This window comes from Zea mays, chromosome 9 (assembly GCF_902167145.1).
Source record: "Zea mays cultivar B73 chromosome 9, Zm-B73-REFERENCE-NAM-5.0, whole genome shotgun sequence".
Taxonomy (NCBI): Eukaryota; Viridiplantae; Streptophyta; class Magnoliopsida; order Poales; family Poaceae; genus Zea; species Zea mays.
In genome coordinates this window covers 156,861,004-156,885,411 of record NC_050104.1, presented here as the reverse complement: position 1 = coordinate 156,885,411, position 24,408 = coordinate 156,861,004, and the positions used below count along the sequence as shown (strand labels likewise).

The window sequence follows — 24,408 nt, the reverse complement described above, 5'->3', positions numbered from 1 at the left end:
GGTCAAGTCGGACAGATCTTTGTTCATCTATCGGTGCGGCAATAACATTGTGTACCTCCTCCTATATGTCGATGACATCGTGGTCACTGCCTCCTCTTTGGACATCCTGCACCAAATCATCGCTGTCCTTCAACATGAATTCACCATGAAGGATTTATGTCCCCTTCACCACTTTTTAGGGATTGTCGTCAAGCGTTTCTCCAACAACCTCTTTCTCTACCAAAATACACCGTAGATATCCTCGAGCGCGCTAGCATGTTGGACTGCAAGCTCTGTGTGACTGATAAACATGCAAGCCAAGCTCTCTAGCAACGGTGCTCCTAGCAATGACCCTGCTACTGCAGCCTCATTGGTGTTCTTCCATATCTTACCTTTACCAGGCTCAACATCATGTATGCTATCCATCAAGTCTGTCTCTACATGCATAATCTCCATAAACCGCACTTAGGTGCGATCAAGCAGATCTTTCAGTACCTTCAAGGTAATGTTAACTACAAGCATCAGCTCGTCGCTCTCGCTCCAATGCCAAGGCTAAGTACCGAGCTGAGGCTAAGTACCGAGCTATTGCTAATGGTGTGAGTGAGGCGAGCTAGTTGTAGCTTCTCCAGAAGCTGTACAACCCGCTCACCAAGAGCAACATCAGTGTCATCTATCGTCAACCTCATTCAGCATCAATACACAACACCCAACCCACTCTATTTCCAACATGCTAAACGCTGCTATTCTTGCTCCCAATCTTAACTATGGGTAGGTGGAGCTAAATCTTATGGCAACTCACAACAAACACCGTTAAAAATGGTTACGCGTATTGGTGAAATGAACTACCAATCGCTCAGCCCTGCAAATATAGTTAGCAATGCAAAACCAAACTGTGCCAAATTCAATCAACGAGCTTGTTTTCAGTGTTAGACATGAAATGGTACACTCAGTTCATTTGATGTCAAACTAAATGGCAGTGCTGAAGCACAATGGCACGGCGCAGTGTGGAGGGATCAAATGTCCAACATATGGCAGCTCAGTCCCGTTCACTAATTGCCGTCAGGTGCTGGTCAATCTCCTCTGTTGTGAGAACTCTGAAAAGACGTTCTTCTTTTCTCACAACACCAACTTCGATCTCAGTGGCCTTGAAATCTTCCTGGAGAACTGATTGCAATGCAGATATTGCAATCTGAAAAACATCGGGCAGAAGTTAGTAAATAATAACAAGGTTTCTATGAATTTTTTGAAAAATAGAAAAGTGAATGTAGCTGCAGAAACTATGGCAAGCATTAAAAGCTCAATATGCGACAAAGATAACAAACAACCAGATTGGCAAAACAACACGTCAACAGCAAAGTCAAGTATTAGGCAAGCGGTTAGCTGTTTTCCATACTACTATTCAAGACTAGATCTTTGATAAATTCTATCCTTTCAAGTCTCTTTTCATTCTCTTCTTATATCTCTCTTTTCGTTACTATCGTGCCTTACCCATTACTATCACGCCTTAAAATACCCATATGCATTGGTCACTCTAAATGTCTCCATTGGAGATGTCTAAACCATCTCAACCGATGTTGCACAAGCTTTTCTACTAAGTCTAAAACCTTTGAACTATAGTATCTCATTACAATTCCAGATTCCTATTTACTTTTGCCCAACTTTCATTAACTAGCACTACATCGTCCAAAAAAGCATACACCAAGGGATATCCCATGTATGTTCCATGTGACCTCACCAATTGACTTGGCAAAAAATAAGGGCTCAAAGCTGATCCATGATGCAGTCCTATTCTAATCGAGAAGTCATCCATGTCTCCATCACTTGTTCGTGTCTCTAGTCACAATATGGTTGTGCATGTCCTTAATGAATAATGAGTCCAACATACTTTGTTGAAACTTTATGTTTATCCAAAGACCACCACATAACATCCCTTAGTATTTTATCATATGCCTTCTTCAAGTCGATGGGAATTATGTATATGTTCTTCTGCTCTCTATACTGCTCCATCACTTATCTTATTAAAAAATAGTTCCCATGGTTGACCTTTCAGGCATGAAACGAAATTACTTCATAGGGATCCTCGTTATTCCTCTCGGAGGATGCTCGATGACTCTCCCATATATTCATAGTATGGCTCGACAACTTAATTCCCGTTAATTAGTACAACTTTCAATATCTCCCTTATTCTTGTATCCTGCGCATAAAGCGCCTATTAGTGTCATCAAAAGAGTCATCCAACTAAAAGGTTGGTTATGTCCCACATTCTCACCATTGAACAATTTATCAAAATACTCTCACTATCTATGCTTGATCTCATCATCAATCACCAAAGGTTGTTCTGTTTCATCCTTAATGCCCACTTAGGTTGTCCACCGCAGATCATGTAAAATAGGGGATTTGCACTGTAGATGACACTGTTTGTAGAGTGAAGTTTAAAATAGGGGATAAGATATGATAGCTGCTGGAGACAACCTTAACTTGGTTGAAGTCCCTTGTCTTCCTCTCACAGACCCTCTTTATTCCTCTCAGAGGACGCTCAATAACCCTCACATAGCTTCATTTCCCCAATAATTAGTACAACTTTAAATATCTCCCTTATTCTTGTAGATCGATACCAATATAGTTCTCCTTCGGTCGTTAGGCATCTTGTTCAACCGAGAGAGATGGTTGAACAACTTGGTTAGACATATTATAGCAGTATAGCTATATACCTAAGCATCTCCATGCCTTAATTGGGATAGCATCAGGACCCATCGCCTTACCTCATTTCATCCTTTTCAATTCCCCTCTAACCTCATATTGTAGGATCCTATGCACAAAGCACCTATTAGTCATCAAAAGAGTCATCCAACTGAAAGGTTTTGTGCATATTCTCTCTATTGAACAATTTGTCAAAATACTCTCACCATCTATCTCATCTCATCCTCCTTTATCAAGAGGTACTCTCTGTTTCATCCTTAATGCACATAACATGGTTGAAGCACCTTGTCTTCTCACAGGCCCTACCAATCCTATATATGTCCTTCACTCATTTCTTAGTACTCAAACGTTAGTAAAGACCCTCGTATGCCCTACCCTTTACCATACTTATAGCTCTTTTGTGGTCCTCCTTGCTACCTTGTACTTCTCTATGTTGTCCACACTACTGTCAAGATACAAATGTCTATAACATTCTTTCTTCCCCTTAACAACACTTTGGACTTCCTCGTTCCATCAAGCATCTTTAACTTTGCCTCCACTCCATTTGGTTGCTCCACCCACCTATAAGGCCACCTTCCGAACATGTTGCTTTCTTCATGTTGTTTGCATCATCTTTTTTCGTCCAAATGTCCTCCTCTTTGATGGTCCTTTCCTTGACAAAAAGAAGTCTCTTGTCTCCCATTTCATTTTCCACCACTTTGATCTCATAATCTTGGCTTGTTTATCCATATAGGCACACACTCAGTATGTATCACCTTGCAATCCAAGTATGCTTGTTTATCCTCTTCTTGTGAGGAAGAAGTCAATCTGACTAGAGCGTTAACCACTACTATAGGTCATTAAATGGGATTCTCTCTTATTAAAGGAATTGTTGGCTCAGCAGGCCAAAAGCTACCGCAAAGTCTAATACTTCCTCTCCCTCCTAGTTGCTACTATCATACCCAAAATCTCCATGAACCGCCACAAAACCTACACTTGTTAGATTACTAGCCTTGTGCAGTGGTATAACATTGTAAACACGTAGAGCTTTGTGCCTGTTTGAAGCAAAAGACATGCAACATTACCTGAACAGTTTCATCATAGGTGAATTTCGGGTCATCCTTCATTTTCTTCTCCAAAAAATTTATTGCTTCCTGCTCCTTGAGCCCGGCACTAGTTGCCTGAAAAAAAAATCCGTAAATTATTTGATTCTCAACAAATAAGACTATTCAGCACTCAGCAGACAAAGAAACTAGAGATTCAGCAGAAATTCATCAAGGAGAAAGGTGGCGTCTGGAGCAGAACAAAATAGGTATATACCTTATGTCCAAAGAAGTGACCCGCAGGGTCGCATTTGAATAGTTGTGCATTTTTCTCTTCGTCGTAGCCCAAGACCATAGCAACTGAAGAATGACAGCAAATAAGATGAAAATGATGGCAATAATCCATAAGCTAACTTAACCTAGAACATCACAGTAGAATGACAGAAGCTTAATGGAATAGCAAACGTGTATTGTGAGATGATACTAACCTACTCCAAGGGGTCTCATGTATGCATGTTGCGTGTAAACTTGAGCTTTGTCAGCAATCCTGAAACATAAATAAAATAAGTATGCATACAGCTTGCTACTGCTTAGTTATATGCGCAAAGAACCATTAAGAAACTGGGTACTGAAAAGAAAAAGATCAATACCATTTTGCTAACACATCAACTGGCATCTCATAGCCCCATTTGAAACGAAACTCAGCTGCTTCGTTCCTTGCTTGGGAAACCAATGACCTTGCATCAGCTGTAAACAGAATAACAACATATCCATTACCATTAAAGATCAAGATGTATTATTGCGTAATTAAATAGTGCAATATTTGAAAACAGTAAGGTGGTAACCAGTGCCCAACATGAATTAATGGGCATCCTCTAGGGGAAATACACGGTAACAGATCAATTGATATTTAGAGGAAGGCCACTAAGTTTCGTCATATTCCTATACACAACAAAGCAATTTAGTCCCAAGCAAGTTGAGGTAGGGTAGAGTTGAAACCCAACAAAAACCACAAGTCAAAGTGACATATTATTATGAGAAGAATAAACAAATGTGGCATGCCATCCATTGTTTGTTATGAAATCATAACACAAACTCTTGTCCAAAATCTCAAACTAGCAGTTTCCTATGAAGTGAAAAGCCTTGAATTCTTTTGTCAAAGGTTCAATAGTATGATGATTCATAATGAATGAAGCTCCAAATACTTGAGACTTTGACAATCAACTACCTTAATTCAATCAAACAAACATCAATGATGGGCAAAACTCGACTATAAATCCCAACCTATGCTGTCATAATTCTATATTTCGTTCCAGCAATATCATTAGTCAATTTCAGAAATTACCTGTGAGGCCAGTGGCAAGCAATCCGACGTACTTGGTGATCGGGAACAAGTGTGTCACGCTCGTCTGATCCAGCAACTTGTCCTGCACGCACAACACGTTAAAGTCAGGCCACGCAGAACAGCCAACCAACCAATAACACACAGAAAGCTACAATTAAAATCTTTTGCAGTGCAGCCCCCCGCATCGGGGTCAGTGACGCTGCCCCAATCCATAGAGGCGAACGTCGCCGAGCAACTCACCGGGACTTTCTTCTGGGTGACGACGCAGACGGAGTCCGCGCCGCGGACGCCGATCGACGTGACACCCGCCGACTTCACCGCCTTGAACGCGTACTCTGCGTACAGGTATCGGCACAGGTCAGATGGACTACAAGTGCGCCCCAGATCTAATGAGCGATGAGGAGGAAGGAACAAAAAGCTAGGGTTTTGAGGGGCACTCACCGACTTGGTACAGGCGTCCCTCAGGGGAGAAAATGGTGATGTGGCGGTCATAACCCGCGCCCGTGCCGCGGCTCATCTCGCCGGCCGCCGGATGATCTCTCGGAGCTGGGCTGGTGTGTGTTTGTGTGCGCTGCGCGTTTGGGGGGGCCTCTGCTCGGGAACACGCCTATACACGCCGCCGGCCCGCCGCCGCCACTCTTCTTACTCCGCAAGAAAAGTAGAGTTCGCAGTAAAAATGTTTATAGAGTAAAGTTAAAAGAGAGACTAAGGACAAGTTTGGTAATTCAATTTTGAAATGCGGTAGTTTTGAAATACTATAGTTTATAATTGTATATGACACACTATAGTATTATTTATTGCATGAAACTGATATTTATTTGGTACCATTGGAAATACAAAGTACGTGTAGGCAGAAGAGAAGAAAAAACAAAGGTTCTGAGTTGAGTTTCCAAAACTCTAAAAATACCATGTTTTTGATAAATCATGGTATTTAAAATTGTGTTTTGTCTATAGCAACCAAGCATCTTTTGGCTTTCAATGTCACATAATCATCAAATACATGAAAATACCATGTATTGCTTTAAAACTGCAAAAAAGAACTTCCAAACATGGCCTAAGGCCTTGTTTGTTTTCTTCCTATATTATACATGGATTATATAAGCATCTAATGACATGCTTATGAATTATCATAATCTAAATATCGAGATTATATAATTCACCTAAAAATATGTATTGTTTGTTTGCGTCTTAACTTATTTAAGTTGTATTATATAATCTAGAGGGTAAACAAACAATGGCTAAAGTAGATGGATAAGGAGAATATTGAAGATATTCTAAGGATGACAAATTTCTCCATGGGCAGGTCCGCAGGGGACCCAAACATAATGGAAAGGGAAATGGAGCTAAAATTTCCGGATCCAAAGCTAAATGGGGCGAGGTCGAGGACAAAAATTCCTCGGTGGGACAGAGACCCAAATTGGGAGAGTTATGTCCTCCCCCACGCGATCTATGAAGATCGAATCCAATAAATTGTCTCACTATAACCCTATGTAAAGATGTAAAATCCTCACTCACTTACCTTAACACTTGTTTCCTTCACTCGATTGTTGCTCACCCACATGGCAATCTTTGTTTGTGATTGTACATCATAATACATGTACTTAACAATTGATTTCCATGGGTTCCTGGAGTCGGGTCCCTGGGAGGGACGGGGTCACGGATGAAATCATCCACGTTAAGTATTTCGGGGCTAGGGCAGTGTCGGTGTTTTGGGTCCGACCGCACACCCGGGGTTACCCCTCAAGGTGTTTTTAGGAGTAGGACGGTGTCAACGACTGTAGCAAAATGGTTCGTGCCGATTGCACGAGGGACAGTGGACAAGATTTGCAGGTTCGGGCCGCTTAGAGATGCGTAACACCCTACGTCCTGGTGAGTATTCGAGTGTGGTTACAAGAGGGCTCTCTGGATTGAAGGCACAGAGAGTTTACGTGAGTGGCTTAGTAAGAATAGGGTCGATCGTTCTGAAGGGGTGCCCCCTAGGCCTTATATATTCGACCGTGGGGCAGTACACGTGGATATGATAACAACAAGTAGCTGAAAGGTAGTGAACCTCTTGAGTTTATCCCTACGTAATCCTCGCCGACTTATCCTCGCATGGCTCCATTGCATGGGGGCCTCAGCGCGGGAAAGTCGGGTCTCTGTTGAGATTTACTCGTTCGACGTTGTGGGCCGTCCAGGTTTGCTCCAATCCGGTCTTACGTCTTCTCTTCTTTGTTGATTGTCTTTCCCCAGGCCCACGAAAGAACGACCTTACGATTTATTGGGCCTTTGGGCCTTTCGGGAGGTCTTTTATTTCTTTAGTGGACCCGGGGGATATCTATCCCCCACAAGCCCCCGATCTTTGGGTTGATTTAGAGGTAATCAACCCAAAGATCCAAGTTCCAAAAAATGACTTCCTGTTGTCTTCTCTTGCTCCGATCACTCGTTCGACCGAAGTTTAGTTCTGTGCTTGTGCCTTAGAGGTCGGCATTTTGATTTGTAGGATTCTGAACTTCATTGGGTGCACCGGAGGTGCACCCAATGGGTGTAGCCCCCGACCTTTGAGTAGATTTTAGAAGATAATCTACTCGAAGGTCTTCCCCAGAAATTATCTCCATGTGCGCTCCTGTATCTCGGTTGATGATTGGTCTTTTCAATCTTGTCCCACGCCTTAGAAGTCGGCACTATATCGGTTTAGAATGATAATCCATGGGGTGCACCGGAGGTGCACCCAATGGGTGTAGCCCCCGACCTTCAAATGGATTTTTTAAGGATAATCCATTCGAAGGTCTTCCTTTTGCTTGCAAAAATTGGCATGAAGCTATTCGCATTATGCTTTGGAGGTCAGCATTATGTCATCAAAATTTTGCTGCAGAGGTCAGCATATATTTTGTCTCTAGCAGCCGAGTTTGCAATCCATCCGTATCTTGCTAGGTAATGCAATTTATTTGCTTCTGCGACCTGATTGGACGTTTGATGGACGTTCTCTGTCTAGTCCTCACATCGCTTCTGTCGGCCATGTCTTGTACTTTGCTGGCTATATTTGGCTTTCCTCTGATCCTTACTGATATCTCATTTTTGTCTTGAGGTATTTACTGCGTGCCCTGCACGGATGTGACCGTTTTGAAAAATATACTGATACTTCCTGGGCGTCCCCCCCAATGGGTGTGGGCAAGGGACGGCTTGGTACGTTGAGTGTTTTAGCCGGCTGCTTCTGAGTTGTAATGTGATGGGACGACTAGTGTAATCATATCCTTTGCGCTGTTGTCTGGAGTCCCAATGGGTGTAGTGCTGCATGAAACGGCGTTAGCCGTCTGACGTGTCTTCAGATGGGTGGGAGTGCTTATTGAATGCTTTGCGACTGTTCGGTGACCGCGGTTGGAAGTGAGCGGTTGCCTTTCCTTTCTATAAATAACGCCCTTGCTCTTCTGGTTTTTTCACATCTCTTCGCTGTTCTTTACTGCGTCCTTCTCCTCTCCCCTGTCTGCTTCCACCATGGGCAAGGGTAACAAGCGTAAGCGCGAGCCGACTCCTCCGTCGGAGGATTTCGGCGACTCGGAATACTCGGAGGAGGAGTTCTCCTCCGAGTCCGAGGGATCTCCGGCTCCCGTCTCTCCCCCGGCGTCGTCTGATGATTCAGACGACTCCCAGGGGATTGCCGCGGAGGTCTGGACGTACATCCGTGCCGTCGAGCGCTCCGGGCTCGAGGGCTCGGATGAGTCTGAGTTCTCCTCGGACGAGGAGGACTCGGACGGCGGCGAGGACGAAGATGACGACGACGATGACGGCGACGACGACGACGGTGGCGACGGCGACGGTGACGGCAGCAACGGCGGCGGGGGCAGCGGCGGCAAGGGCAGCACCAGAGGCGGCAGCAGCACGGGCAGCACCAGAGGCGGCAGCAGCAAGGGCAGCACCAAGGGCGGCGGCGGCAAGGGCAGCAGCAGCAAGGCCAGTGGCTAAACGCCACTGGTCTTTAGATATTAGTATAGTGTAGTTAGAATAATGTAGTAGTAATGTAGAGTAGTATAGTGTAGTTTAGTAGTAGTAGTAATGTAGAGTAGAAGTAGGGAAGCACCAACTCGCGAAGAGTTGGTTTGTAAACTTATTAACTTCCCCTTAATGAAGAACTGTCGTTGGTCTCTTCTCGATGACTCGCTTTCTCTGATTGTTGAACTGATTCTTTTGATATAGTAGATGAATATCTTGCGCATCACATTGACGCTTCCAGAAGTAGCTGCCGAGTAATATTGTAGTCGGTATCGGCGTTTTAGAAGCAACGCCGAGCGATTGAAGGTTGACATCAGCGTTTTTAGAAGTAACACCGAGCAATCGAACACGAGACCAGCGTTTTAGAGGCAACGCCGAGTGACTGAAGGTCGGCGTCGGCATTTTAGAAGTAATGCCGAGCGATTGAATACGAGGTCAGCGTTTTAGAGGCAACGCTGAGTAATAGCAGGTCGGCGTCGGCATTTTAGAAGTAATGCCGAGCGATAGAATACGAGTTCAGCGCTTTAGAGGCAACGCCGAGTGATTGAAGGTCGGCGTCGGCATTTTAGAAGTAATGCCGAGCGATTTAATATGAGGTCAGCGTTTTAGAGGCAACGCTGAGTAATAGCAGGTCGGCGTCGGTATTTTAGAAGTAATGCCGAGCGATAGAATACGAGTTCAGCGTTTTAGAGGCAACGTCGAGTGATTGAAGGTCAGCGTCGGCATTTTAGAAGTAATGCCGAGCGATAGAATACGAGTTCAGCGTTTTAGAGGTAACGCCGAGTGATAGAAGGTCGGCGTCGGCATTTTAGAAGTAATGCCGAGCGGTTGAATATGAGGTCAGTGTTTTAGAGGCAACGCTGAGTAATAGCAGGTCGGCGTCGGCATTTTAGAAGTAATGTCGAGCGATTGAATATGAGGTCAGCGTTTTAGAGGCAACGCTGAGTAATAGCCGGCCGCGCGAGTTATTTTGAGGATAATAACCGAGTGATGAAGTGGCACGTCGGCTTTTTCGGAAATAACTGCCAGATGTTTACGTGGCATGCTGAGGTTTCAGAAATAACCGCCGGGTGATGACTGGGCACTTTTTGAAACGGTATCTGGCTCAAGAATATCCCATAAGAGTTGTGCTTTTAGCCGCCTTTGCTTTCCGTGCCCTAGTTCTTGCATTTCCGCATCTGAATCTTCTCTGCCCCTCGCCTCCTACTCTATTCGTCAGTGAGAAGCAAGATGGCGCCCAAGAGGAAAACTGCGAACTCGTCTGCTGCGGTGATCCCCGCAATCGACCCCAACAGTCAGTTACCCTTCGCAGGTAACCATATGTCCGTTATTTCCGAAGCCGAGCTTCTCCGCCTCGTCTCCATCGGGGTTCTTCCTCCACGGGAGCTCTGTTCTTGGCGGATTTGCCATGGGACTACTGTCCCAACAGAGGATACCCACGAGTCTGTAGTTTACGCTCCTTTTCTTCTCCGCGGCCTCGGCCTTCCCATCTCTCCTTTTTTCCGCGGCCTCCTTGATTTCTATCATATCAACTTGACTCATTTGAACCCTAATTCCATTCTGCAAATTTCCATTTTCGTTCACCTATGCGAAGCCTATCTCGGTGTGTTGCCGCATTTCGGTTTATGGAAGTATCTGTATCATTGTCGCCCTGGGATGGCCGGGGGACAACACCAGCTAGTCGGAGGTGCCAGTTTGGAGATGCGCCGTGGGCGGAAGACCGAGTATCTTGAGATTCCCCTCAAAGATAGCATTAAGGGGTGGCGTGTGGAGTGGTTTATAGTTGATAATTATGGAAATTCTCTCCCCTCCCGGACGGGACGCTTAAGGGAGGAAGAAGACATGGTTGCATTCCGAAAGGAGTCTCCCTCCTTTTAAAGGCAACTCTCCCTACGTGCGCCCCCAGGCGCCACGGGCTGAGTCTTCTCCAACACGCTCCAAGGCCCTCCCCTGCGACTCGGGGGCTGGGTCCCGCATGTCATGCAAGCCGGCTCAGGGCAGAAGAAGCCAAACCGCCGCGCGTGATGCGCACGACCGTCCAGCGGTTACAAGCGATCCCCCATTTTCGCCCAGACCAACGGGCAGAAAGGGCGGGCAGCCATGCAGGCGGCATGCAACCGCGCCAGATGGGCGCGCTTCTCCGACCTCTGACACGCCAGCTTGGGAACCCAGGCCCACGCGTCGAGCAACCGACGCGCCAGTTGCTGCATGCAAGCAACCGCACCGCCACTTGTGCCACCATCGCGCCTCTTTGGTTGCGGAGCCAATGCCGCGACTCGAGGCGACCCATCAGCAACAGCCTGGCACGTCGGTCAAAGCGACCGAAAGTGGGCCGGCAGTGATAGCGGTGGCAGGCGGGCGGGCGCAGCGGTCACGTCGTCAGCCAGGCTCACGTCCCATCCTGGGACAGCAAGAGAGCCTCCTCTCATGGCGTGGAGACGGTGCACCCGTGACCCGTTCCTCGAACGGATCGCACGCGCGCAACGGCCGCCCCGCCAACCACTCGCCCCGTCGCATTAACTCCGCGGCGGGACACGCGGCGCCTCTGGCAGGAGGAGCGCGCGACGCTTCACCTTCGCCGTAATAATCGCGTCAGAAAAGGTACGCCACGTCGTCCGATTTCGTATCCTTTTCCGTTTTCCTCTTTCTCTATCTCTTGCAACAGGGACCGGGAAAGGGGGATACCCCGAAAGGGATCCTTCTCCGCGAAGGAACCGGGCTCCGAGCCCCCCACTACTGATCAGGGGTTCGAAGGCTGGCCCTCCGAAGGGTTCAACAGCCGCCTCAGATCGCGTGGGCCCGACACCCACTACTGGTCAGGGTCCCCCATCCGGGGGCTTGGAAGGTGGGAAGACACGACGCTTAAGGGAGGAAGAAGACATGGTTGCCTTCCGAAAGGAGTCTCCCTCCTTTTAAAGGCAACTCTCCCTACGTGCGCCCCCAGGCGCCGCAAGCCGAGTCTTCTACGACACGCTCCAAGGCCCTCCCCTGTGACTCGGGGGCTGGGTCCCGCATGTCATGCAAGCCGGCTCAGGGCAGAAGAAGCCGAACCGCCGCGCGTGGTGCGCACGACCGTCCAGCGGTTACAAGCGACCCCCCATTTCCGCCTAGACCAACGGGCAGAAGGGGCGGGCAGCCATGCAGGCGGCATGCAACCGCGCCAGATGGACGCGCTACTCCAACTTCTGACACGCCAGCTTGGGAACCCAGGCCCACGCGTCGAGCAACCGGCGCGCCAGTTGCTGCATGCAAGCAACCGCACCGCCACTTGTGCCACCATCGCGCCTCTTCGGTTGCGGAGCCAATGCCGCGACTCGAGGCGACCCAACAGCGCCAGCCTGGCGCGTCGGTCAAAGCGACCGAAAGAGGGCCGGCAGTAATAGCGGTGGCAGGCGGGCGAGCGCAGCGGTCACGTCGTCAGCCAGGCTCACGTCCCATCCTGGGACAGCAAGAGAGCCTCCTCTCACGGCGTGGAGACGGTGCACCCGTGACCCGTTCCTCGAACGGATCGCACGCGCGCAACGGCCGCCCCGCCAACCACTCGCCCCGTCGCATTAACTCCGCGGCGGGACACGCGGCGCCTCTGGCAGGAGGAGCGCGCGACGCTTCACCTTCGCCGTAATAATCGCGTTAGAAAAGGTACGCCACGTCGTCCGATTTCGTATCCTTTTCCGTTTTCCTCTTTCTCTATCTCTTGCAACAGGGACCGGGAAAGGGGGATACCCCGAAAGGGATCCTTCTCCGCGAAGGAACCGGGCTCCGAGCCCCCCACTACTGATCAAGGGTTCGAAGGCTGGCCCTCCGAAGGGTTCAACAGCCGCCTCAGATCGCGTGGGCCCGACACCCACTACTGGTCAGGGGTTCGAAGGCCAGCCCCCCGAAGGGTTCCATGGCCGCCTCAGGCTACTCGGGCTCCGCGCCCATTACTGATCAGGGGTTCGAAGGCTAGCCCCCGAAGGGTTCACAGTCGCCTCAGACACCGAGCGAGGGATGACCAGGGGTACGTTCGATACATAACCAAGGCTCGGGCTGCGCTCCCGAGGTACCCTAGGACATTTCCGAGACCAGCGGGAACGATCTTGTAACGGAATCCCATCGGAGGGAGGCATCGAGCCCTCGGACCCCGTCGCCAGGGGACCGGGTCCGGCAAATCACCCGCAGGTATTTTTGGGCGTGCCTCTGGGCTCCTAGCCGACCCCCAACGAACGGGGCACGGACGTCCACTCGGATTACCCGCTTGCAGCTCACCGGAGACACCATGTTCGGTGCCCATCGAGGGTAACATGGCGCACTCCCCCCTCCTCCTTGCGGAAAGGCGACGTAGGGGCGTATGTAAAAAGTCGAGTCTGTCCCTGATCGCCCTCTCGCCCTGTGCAGAGGCTCGGGGGCTGCTCTCGCAAAAACCGGCTCCAGCCAAATCGTTGACAGCGTCAACATACCAGCCCGAGAGCTTGGACCCCGACCGTGCACCCGGGCTACGGCCAGTTCGCATGAGGGAACGACCAGACCAGCCGAAGCATTGCGCGAGGTATTAAGACCTCGAAGGAGTGTAACCACTCCTCCGAGGCCTCGGGGGCTACACCCGGCGGGTGCGCTCGCGCGCACCCACCGGAACGAAATGCAACCGAGAAAGGCTGGTCCCCTTGCAAAAAAGTGCGACAAAAGCCTCCAAGCGAGTGCTAACACTCCCTTCGAGGCTCGGGGGCTACTGTCGGGGACCATAATTAGGGGTACCCTCAAGACGCCTAATTCTCAGCTGGTAACCCCCATCAGCATAAAGCTGCAAAGGCCTGATGGGTACGATTAAGTCAGGGATCAGTCCACACGAGTGACTCGATCACGCTTCACCCGAGCCTAGCCTCGGCCAAGGGCAGCCGACCTCGAGAGACTTCCGTCTCGCCCGAGGCCCCCTTTTTATGGCAGACACATCACCGGCTCGCCCGAGGCCTTGGCTTCGCTCAGAAGCAACCCTGACTAAATCGCCACACCGACTAACCAAATTGCAGGGGCATTTAACGCAAAGGTGGCCTGACACCTTCATCCTGACACGCGCCCCCGGCAGAGCCGAAGTGACCGCCGTCACTCCACCGCTCCACTAGCCAGTCTGACAGAAGGACAGCGCCGCCTGCGCCACTCCGACTGCAGTGCCACTCGACAGAGTGAGTCTGACAGGCAGTCAGGCCTTGCCAAAGGCGCCACGGCGAACTCCGCCCCGCCCGACCCCAGGGCTCGGACTCGGGCTAAGACCCGGAAGACGGCGAACTCCGCTCCGCCCGACCCCAGGGCTCGGACTCGGGCTAAGACCCGGAAGACGGCGAACTCCGCTCCGCCCGACCCCAGGGCTCGGACTCGGGCTAAGACCCGGAAGACGGCGAACTCCGCTCCGCCCGACCCCAGGGCTCGGACTCGGGCTAAGACCCGGAAGACGGCGAACTCCGCTCCGCCCGACCCCAGGGCTCGGACTCGGGCTAAGACCCGGAAGACGGCGAACTCCGCTCCGCCTGACCCCAGGGCTCGGACTCGGGCTAAGACCCGGAAGACGGCGAACTCCGCTCCGCCCGACCCCAGGGCTCGGACTCGGGCTAAGACCCGGAAGACGACGAAACTCCGCTTCGCCCGACCCCAGGGCTCGGACTCGGGCTAAGACCCGGAAGACGACAAAACTCCGCCTCGCCCGACCCCAGGGCTCGGACTCCGCCCTGGCCTCGGCCGAACGACTTCCGCCTCGCCCGACCCCATGGCTCGGGCTCGGCCACGGCAACGGAAGGCAGACTCAACCTCGGCTTCGGAGGAACCCCCACGTCGCCCTGCCTAGGGCACAGACCGCCACGTCAACAGGAAGCGCCATCATCATCCTACCCCGAATCGACTCGGGTCACGGAGAACAAGACCGGCGTCCCATCCGGCCAGCTCCGCCGGAGGGGCAATGATGGCGCTCCACAAGCTCTATGACGACGGCGACCCCCAGCTCTCTTACGGAAGCAGGACGACGTCAGCAGGGACTCGACCGCTCCAACAGCTGTCCCTCCACCAGGCTCCGCCGCACCTCCGACAGCCACGACATCACGCCAGCAGGGTGCCCAAATCTCTCCGGCTGCCACATTGGCATGTACCTAGGGCGCTAGCTCTCCCTCCGCTAGACACGTAGCACTCTGCTACACCCCCCATTGTACACCTGGATCCTCTCCTTACGACTATAAAAGGGAGGACCAGGGCCTTCTTAGAGAGGGTTGGCCGCGCGGGACCGAGGACGGGACAGGCGCTCTCTTGGGGCTGCTCGCTTCCCTCACCCGCGTGGACGCTTGTAACCCCCCTACTGCAAGCGCACCCGACCTGGGCGCGGGACGAACACGAAGGCCGCGGGACTTCCACCTCTCTCACGCTCGACTCCGGCCACCTCGCCTCTCCCCCCTTCGCGCTCGCCCACGCGCTCGACCCATCTGGGCTGGGGCACGCAGCACACTCACTCGTCGGCTTAGGGACCCCCCTGTCTCGAAACGCCGACAGTTGGCGCGCCAGGTAGGGGCCTGCTGCGTGCTGACGAACAGCTCCCCGTCAAGCTCCAGATGGGCAGTCTCCAGCAACCTCTCCGGCCCGGGACGGTGCTTCGTTTCGGGACTCTTGAGTTCATGTCCTTCGACGGCAGCTACGACATGATACTTCTTCCACTGCCGCGCGACTACGACAATGGCGGCCGACAACCCGCCCGCTGGCGGCGGAATCGACGACGTCTTCCCCGCGTGGTGGAAGGGCAACATTCGGGCTCGCTCCGTTCTCTCCCCCGCCAACGGAAGAGGAGGCGGGGCCGTCAAGGCCAGGTGGGAGGCCGCGCTTCGTCGGCCGTCGAGCGAATCGACGCCCCCGACGCCCCGACGGAAGGCACGCCGGACGTCGACCTCGCGTTCAAGACGGAGGCAAGCGCCGTCCCCCCGCGGCACGCTGACCCCGAGCAAGAAGACGACGCCGGCGCGCTCGCGGAAAGCCTGCAGGACGTCGCCCTCGAACCAGAGATGACGGTGCAACCAGTCTCCGATGTGACTACGTCGCTCCTCGTCGACAAAAAGGTACCGACTAACTCCCATCTTGCGTCATTTCGACTCGGCCTCAACCCGCCAAACGACCTCGTTTTGGCGGGCGCTCTCATTGAGGCGAGTGCAACCCCACTGAGGTTCCGTATGCGGTCGCCTTGGGACCGACTGACGGACGTCTCGACCTACGGGCCCTCTGGGTCCGAGGAAGATGACGATCCCAGCATCGGTTGGGATTTCTCCGGACTTGGCAACCCCAGTGTCGTGCGGGACTTCATGACCGCATGTGACTACTGCCTATCCGACTGTTCCGATGGAAGCCGCAGCCTTGGCGACGAGAGCTGCGGCCCAAGCCGCGAATGTTTCCACATCGAGCTAGGGGATCCCTCCGAAGGCAACCATCTTGGCATGCCAGAGGACGGTGATCTCCCTAGGCCGGTGCCTCGCGCCGACATCCCACGGGAGCTAGCTGTGGTCCCCGCTCCGGCGGGGGGTTACGACCCACAACTCGAGCAAGTCCGCGAGGCGCAGGCCAGGCTCAACGAGGGAACAGGAGCGCTTGAGCCGATCCGTCGGGACGTCGGACAAGCATGGGTGGGCCAACCCCTGGCCGGAGAAATACGTCACCTGCCCCAAGGTCTCCAGCACCGCGTCGCCAACGATGTCAGGATCAGGCCGCCGCCCACATCCAGCGGGGTTGGTCAGAACCTGGCAACCGCAGCAATGCTCATCCGCGCGATGCCGGAGCCGTCAACCACCGAGGGTCGGCGAATCCAGGGAGAACTCAAGAATCTCCTGGAAGGCGCTGCGGCCCGGCGGGCCGAGAGCACTGCCTCCCGAAGGCAAGGTTATCCCTCGGAACCTCATGCCGCGACTTCCCGATTCATGCGGGAAGCCTCGGTCTACACCGGGCGCACGCGCAACACCGCGCCTGCGGCCCCGGGCCACCTCGGCAACGAGCACCATCGACGCGACCGTCGGGCTCACCTCGACGAAAGGGTGCGCCGAGGCTACCACCCCAGGCGCGGGGGGCGCTACGACGGCGGGGAGGATCAGAGTCCCTCGCCCGAACCACCCGGTCCGCAGGCCTTCAGTCGGGCCATCCGACGGGCGCCATTCCCGACCCGGTTCCGACCCCCGACTACTATCACGAAGTACTCGGGGGAAACGAGACCGGAACTGTGGCTCGCGGACTACCGCCTTGCCTGCCAACTGGGTGGAACGAACGACGACAACCTCATCATCCGTAACCTCCCCCTGTTCCTCTTCGACACTGCTCGCGCCTGGTTGGAGCACCTGCCTCCGGGGCAGATCTCCAACTGGGACGACTTGGTCCAAGCCTTCGCTGGCAATTTCCAGGGCACATACGTGCGCCCCGGGAATTCTTGGGACCTTCGAAGCTGCCGGCAACAGCCGGGGGAGCCGCTTCGGGACTACATCCGGCGATTCTCGAAGCAGCGCACCGAGCTGCCCAACATCACCGACTCGGATGTCATCGGCGCGTTCCTCGCCGGCACCACTTGCCGCGACCTGGTGAGCAAGCTGGGTCGCAAAACCCCCACCAGGGCGAGCGAGCTGATGGACATCGCCACCAAGTTCGCCTCTGGCCAGGAGGCGGTCGAGGCTATCTTCCGAAAGGACAGGCAGCCCCAGGGCCGCCCATCGGAAGAAGCTCCCGAGGCGTCTGCTCCGCGCGGCGCCAAGAAGAAAGGCAAGAAGAAGTCGCAATCGAAACGCGACGCCGCTGACGCGGACCTTGTCGCCGCCGCCGAGTATAAGAACCCTCGGAAGCCCCCCGGAGGTGCAAACCTCTTCGACAAGATGCTCAAGGAGCCGTGCCCCTACCATCAGGGGCCCGTCAAGCACACCCTCGAGGAGTGCGTTATGCTTCGGCGTCACTTCCACAGGGCCGGGCCACCCGCCGAGGGTGGCAGGGCCCGCGACGACGACAAGAACGAAGATCACCTAGCAGGAGAATTCCCCGAGGTCCGCGACTGCTTCATGATCTATGGAGGGCATGCGGCGAATACCTCGGCTCGGCACCGCAAGCAAGAGCGCCGGGAGGTCTGCTCGGTGAAGGTGGCGGCGCCAGTCTACCTAGACTGGTCCGACAAGCCCATCACTTTCGACCAGGCCGACTGCCCCGATCATGTGCCGAGCCCGGGGAAATACCCGCTCGTCGTCGACCCCGTTGTCGGCGATGTCAGGCTCACCAAGGTCCTGATGGATGGGGGCAGCTGCCTCAACATCATCTACGCCGAGACCCTCAAGCTCCTGCGCGTCGATCTGTCCTCCGTCCGAGCAGGCGCTGCGCCCTTCCACGGGATCATCCCTGGGAAGCGCGTCCAGCCCCTCGGGCGACTCGACCTCCCCGTCTGCTTCGGGACACCCTCCAACTTCCGAAGGGAGACCCTGACGTTCGAGGTGGTCGGGTTCCGAGGAACCTACCACGCCGTGCTAGGGAGGCCATGCTACGCGAAGTTCATGGCCGTCCCCAACTACACCTACTTGAAGCTCAAGATGCCGGGCCCCAACGGGGTCATCACCGTCGGCCCCACGTACAAACACGCGTTCGAATGCGACGTGGAGTGCGTGGAGTACGCCGAGGCCCTCGCCGAGTCCGAGGCCCTCATCGCCGACCTGGAGAACCTCTCCAAGGAGGTGCCAGACGTGAAGCGCCACGCCGGCAACTTCGAGCCAGCGGAGACGGTCAAGGCCGTCCCTCTCGACCCCAGTGGCGACACCACCAAGCAGGTCCGGATCGGTTCCGGGCTCGACCCCAAATAGGAAGCAGTGCTCGTCGACTTTCTCCGCGCAAACGCCGACGTCTTTGCGTGGAGTCCCTCGGACATGCCCGGCATACCGAGGGATGTCGCCGAGCACTCGCTGGATATTCGGGCCGGAGCCCGACCCGTCAGGCAGCCTCTGCGCCGATTCGACGAGGAGAAGCGCAGAGTGATTGGCGAAGAGATCCACAAGCTAATGGCAGCAGGGTTCATCAAAGAGGTATTCCATCCCAAATGGCTTGCCAACCCTATGCTTGTGAGGAAGAAAGGGGGGAAATGGCGGATGTGTGTAAACTACACTAGTCTCAACAAAGCATGTCCGAAGGTTCCCTACCCTCTGCCTCGCATCGACCAAATCGTGGATTCCACCGCTGGGTGCGAAACCCTGTCCTTCCTCGATGCCTACTCAGGGTATCACCAGATCCGGATGAAAGAGTCCGACCAGCTCGCGACTTCTTTCATCACGCCGTCCGGCATGTACTGCTATGTCACCATGCCGTTCGGTTTGAGGAATGCGGGCGCGACGTACCAGCGGTGCATGAACCATGTGTTCGGCGAACACATCGATCGCACAGTCGAGGCCTACGTCGATGACATCGTAGTCAAGACAAGGAAGGCTTCCGACCTCCTCCCCGACCTTGAAGTGACATTCCGGTGTCTCAAGGCGAAAGGAGTCAAGCTTAATCCTGAGAAGTGTGTCTTCGGACAGTCCCGAGGCATGCTCCTAGGGTTCATCGTCCCCGAGCGAGGCATCGAAGCCAACCCGGAGAAGATCGCGGCCATCACCAGCATGGGACCCATCAAGGACTTAAAAGGGGTAGAGAGGGTCATGGGATGCCTCGCGGCCCTGAGCCGCTTCATCTCACGCCTCGGCGAAAGAGGTCTGCCTCTGTACCGCCTCTTAAGGAAGGCCGAGTGTTTCGCTTGGACCCCCGAGGCCGAGGAAGCCCTCGGCAACCTGAAGGCGCTCCTTACAAAGGCGCCTGTCTTGGTGCCCCCGGCGGACGGAGAAGCCCTCTTGGTCTACGTCGCCGCGACCACTCAGGTGGTTAGCGCCGCGATTGTGGTCGAAAGGCAAGAGGAAGGGCATGCATTGCCCGTTCAGAGGCCGGTCTACATCATCAGCGAAGTGCTGTCCGAGACTAAGATCCGCTACCCACAAGTTCAAAAGCTGCTGTATGCTGTGATCCTGACAAGGCGGAAGCTGCGACACTACTTCGAGTCTCATCCGGTAACTGTGGTGTCATCCTTCCCCCTGGGGGAGATCATCCAGTGCCGAGAGGCCTCGGGCAGGATCACAAAGTGGGCGGTGGAAATCATGGGCGAAACGATCTCGTTCGCCCCTCGGAAGGCCATCAAGTCCCAGGTGTTGGCGGATTTCGTGGCCGAATGGGTCGACACCCAGCTGCCAACGACTCCGATCCAACCGGAGCTCTGGACCATGTTTTTCGACGGGTCGCTGATGAAGACGGGGGCCGGCGCGGGCCTGCTCTTCATCTCGCCCCTCGGAAAGCACTTACGCTACGTGCTGCGCCTCCATTTCCCGGCGTCCAACAATGTGGCCGAGTACGAAGCTCTGGTCAACGGATTGCGGATCGCCATCGAGCTAGGGGTCAGACGCCTCGACGCCCGCGGTGATTCACAGCTCGTCATCGACCAAGTCATGAAGAACTCCCACTGCCGCGACCCGAAGATGGAGGCCTACTGCGACGAGGTTCGGCGCCTGGAAGACAAGTTCTTCGGGCTCGAGCTCAACCACATCGCTCGACGCTACAACGAAACCGCAGACGAGCTGGCTAAGATAGCCTCGGGGCAAACGACAGTCCCCCCGGACGTCTTCTCCCGGGATCTGCATCAACCCTCCGTCAAGCTCGACGACGCGCCCGAGCCCGAGGTACCCTCGGCCCAGCCCGAGGTACCCTCGGCACGGCCCGAGGTACCCTCGGCAGAGCCCGAGGTACCCTCGGCCCCCGAGGGCGGGGCACTGAACGTCGAGGAAGGGCAGAGCGGGGCCACGCCAGACCAAGATTGGCAGGCCCCGTACCTGCAATATCTCCGCCGAGGGGAGCTACCCCTCGACCAAGTCGAGGCTCGGCGGGTAGCGCGACGCGCCAAGTCATTCGTCTTGCTGGGCGACGAAGAGGAGCTCTACCATCGCAGCCCCTCGGGCATCCTCCAGCGATGCATCTCCATCGCCGAAGGTCGGGAACTGCTGCAAGAAATACACTCGGGGGCTTGCGGCCACCACGCAGCGCCCCGAGCCCTTGTCGGAAATGCTTTCCGGCAAGGCTTCTACTGGCCAACGGCGGTGGCTGACGCCACTAGAATTGTCCGCACCTGCGAAGGGTGCCAATTCTATGCGAAGCGGACACACCTGCCCGCTCAGGCTCTGCAAACAATACCCGTCACTTGGCCCTTCGCTGTATGGGGTCTGGACCTCGTCGGTCCCTTGCAGAAGGCGCCCGGGGGCTACACGCACCTGCTGGTCGCCATCGACAAATTCTCCAAGTGGATCGAGGTCCGACCTCTGAACAGCATCAGGTCCGAGCAGGCGGTGGCGTTCTTCACCAACATCATCCATCGCTTCGGGGTCCCGAACTCCATCATCACCGACAACGGCACCCAGTTCACCGGCAAAAAATTCTTGGATTTTTGCGAGGATCACCATATCCGGGTGGACTGGGCCGCCGTGGCTCATCCCATGTTGAATGGGCAAGTAGAGCGTGCCAACGGCATGATTCTACAAGGGCTCAAGCCTCGGATCTACAACGACCTCAACAAATTTGGCAAGCGATGGATGAAGGAACTCCCCTCGGTGGTCTGGAGCCTAAGGACGACGCCGAGTCGTGCCACGGGCTTCACGCCGTTTTTCCTGGTCTACGGGGCTGAAGCTATCTTGCCCACTGACCTGGAATACGGCTCCCCGAGGGCGAGGGCCTACACCGAACAAAGCAACCAAGCCAGCCGAGAGGAATCGCTGGACCAGCTGGAGGAAGCTCGGGACAGGGCCTTACTACACTCGGCGCGGTATCAACAGTCCCTGCGACGCTACCACGCCCGAGGGGTCCGGTCCCGAGAACTCCAGGTGGGCGATCTGGTGCTTCGGCTGCGGCAAGACGCCCGAGGGAGGCACAAGCTCACGCCCCCCTGGGAAGGGCCATTCGTCATCGCCAAAGTTCTGAAGCCCGGAACAAACAAGCTGGCCAACAATCAAGGCAAAATCTACGACAACGCCTGGAACATCAAACAGCTACGTCGATTCTACCCTTAAGATGTTTTCAAGTTGTTCATATACCTCGCACCTACGCAAAGTTTAGTCGTCAAGGAAGGGTCGGCTTAGCCTCGGCAAAGCCCGACCCTCCCTTGGGGGCTAAAAGGGGGGAGACCCCCTCTGCGTCGAATTTTTCCTCGAAAAAGGATCTCTTTTTAGCAGGATTTCTTTCGTGCTTCTTGACTACTTCGGAAAGCGGATCCTGGAAACGACGGAGTACACGTAAGCAGCCAAGGCTGACCGAGCCGAGCGACTCCTACGCCTCCGGGATACGGATACCTCACTCATCACCTTCTGCGATAAGTAACTTGCGCTCGGATAAAGCGACTCCGTGGACCGAACAACTCTTCACGTTCGGAAGCTCTCCTGCCGAAGCAGTCCTTCAAGCTTTCTCGACTAAGTCGGGGACATGGCCTCATGGACGGGTGAAAGTACGCGTAAGCGGCAAGGCCGACCGAGCCGAGGGATTCCCACGCCTCGGGGATACGGATACCTCACTCGTCCCTTCCGCGAAAAGCAACTCTCGCTCACACAAACATCCCTGTTACCGACAGAGTCCAGATGCTCGAAACAAGAGGAAAAAAGACGCAGCTTCGCAAGCGCGGCGAGGGTGTGTTTTTCTGGCCTCGGCGGCCGCAGAAAGCACACGCTACAAGATGATCTGATCCTGCAGGCTCGGGTCTTCACGCTGAAGGGAGCCGTAGCACCCTCGGCATCAACGACGTCTTCAGCAAAGTCCGACCCAGCCTCGGGCGGCGACGCGGTCTAGGGACTCCTCCGGGAATCCGGCCCGAGCAGGCGGCTCGACCGGTTACCCCTGGGGCCTCGGTCAACCGGCTTCCAAGGGCGCCATCCCGACCCGAGGCGTCGACTGATCGACTTCGGCGTCGGCTCCGCTGACGGACAACACGGCTAGGCTCCGGCCAACCAGGTTCCCATTCTCGAGCCAACTCCGCCTCTGTTCATACTGATATCGCTACCCCTGGCCTCGGTCCACCGAAGGGCGGCCGAGGGGTCTCTTTAACTAAGCTAGAGGAACCCCAGACAACAAGGCCGAACGGGCCGAGGGATTCCTACGCCTCCGGGATACGGATACCTCACCCGTCACCTTGACACGGGGCGACTCATGCTTGGTAAAGCGGTTCGGATAATCAACAGGCGAGACTTAGTGCTCGAAAATGAGGAAAAAACACGGCTCCGTGCCGAAATTACATACATGTTCAGGCCCCGACAGCCACAATGAACAAAAAACACTGGCATCCAAGGTGCCATCACAAACGGGACTCTGGTTCCGTCCCTGAGGGTACGAGCGACCTCGGGCCTGCGGGGCGACGAACGACGGGAGGCTCGCCAGCGACCTCTGCAGCGGCAGCCATGGTCCCAGGTGAACGCGGTCACCGGAAGGCTCTTGTTCGCGGTCCCGCTCAAGGGATGCGAACAAGCCATCAAAGCCAAAGAGCGGGCCGCTCCCGAGCGCTCCGGTAGATCCTCGCTGCCGTCCTCGCCTCGAATGCGAGGGGGAAGACGGAATGTTGCATCCTAGCTGGACGGCAACAGTTCGCCTCCCCCGGCATGACTGGAGGACGACTCCGTCGTAGCGCGGGAGGACGATTGCCACCACCAGAAGCTGGAAGAGGAGGTGGTTCGCCGACCCTCACACGAGGTAGAGCCCCGGCTCGCCTCGACCCCCGCCCCAGCAAGGATGACGAACACACCCGATGCTGAGGGCGGGATCACAGCCTGGTTTGCCTCTCCCCATCCAGGAGCTGGAGGTCACCGTCTTGGGTGGCCACCGGCGGAAGGAAGCAACTAGGCTGCCTGATGAAAATCCTTGAAGCCGAACAATGGCTGAGAGGTACCAACTCCCATGGAGTTGCGTTCCTCCAACGAGGAGGCGGAGAGGCGGCGGATACCCCGAAGACACGACGCTTAAGGGAGGAAGAAGACATGGTTGCCTTCCGAAAGGAGTCTCCCTCCTTTTAAAGGCAACTCTCCCTACGTGCGCCCCCAGGCGCCGCAAGCCGAGTCTTCTACGACACGCTCCAAGGCCCTCCCCTGCGACTCGGGGGCTGGGTCCCGCATGTCATGCAAGCCGGCTCAGGGCAGAAGAAGCCGAACCGCCGCGCGTGGTGCGCACGACCGTCCAGCGGTTACAAGCGACCCCCCATTTTCGCCCAGACCAACGGGCAGAAGGGGCGGGCAGCCATGCAGGCGGCATGCAACCGCGCCAGACGGACGCGCTTCTCCAACTTCTGACACGCCAGCTTGGGAACCCAGGCCCACGCGTCGAGCAACCGGCGCGCCAGTT

General features: G+C 54.9%; 1 protein-coding gene across 1 annotated transcript; it reads right to left on the bottom strand.

The window, feature by feature from the left end:
* Positions 1-857: 857 nt before the first annotated feature.
* Positions 858-5,712, bottom strand: LOC100191154 (uncharacterized). Its single transcript, NM_001136590.3, has 8 exons — positions 5,488-5,712; positions 5,287-5,381; positions 5,047-5,128; positions 4,352-4,448; positions 4,190-4,248; positions 3,979-4,061; positions 3,744-3,839; positions 858-1,168 (listed from the first exon to the last, which is right to left on the bottom strand). Exons 1-8 carry the CDS (start codon positions 5,561-5,563, stop codon positions 1,016-1,018), a joined length of 741 nt encoding a protein of 246 aa, NP_001130062.1. The 5' UTR covers positions 5,564-5,712; the 3' UTR covers positions 858-1,015.
* Positions 5,713-24,408: the final 18,696 nt, after the last annotated feature.

Excerpts from the sequence above, each read along its gene's own strand:
- LOC100191154 (NM_001136590.3), bottom strand. The coding sequence starts at position 5,563 with ATGAGCCGCGGCACGGGCGCGGGTTATGACCGCCACATCACCATTTTC. Across the intron at positions 4,062-4,189 it reads CATGAGACCCCTTGGAGTAG|TTGCTATGGTCTTGGGCTAC; the intron begins GTTAGTATCATC and ends GTCATTCTTCAG. Across the intron at positions 3,840-3,978 it reads GTCACTTCTTTGGACATAAG|GCAACTAGTGCCGGGCTCAA; the intron begins GTATATACCTAT and ends TTTTTTTTTCAG.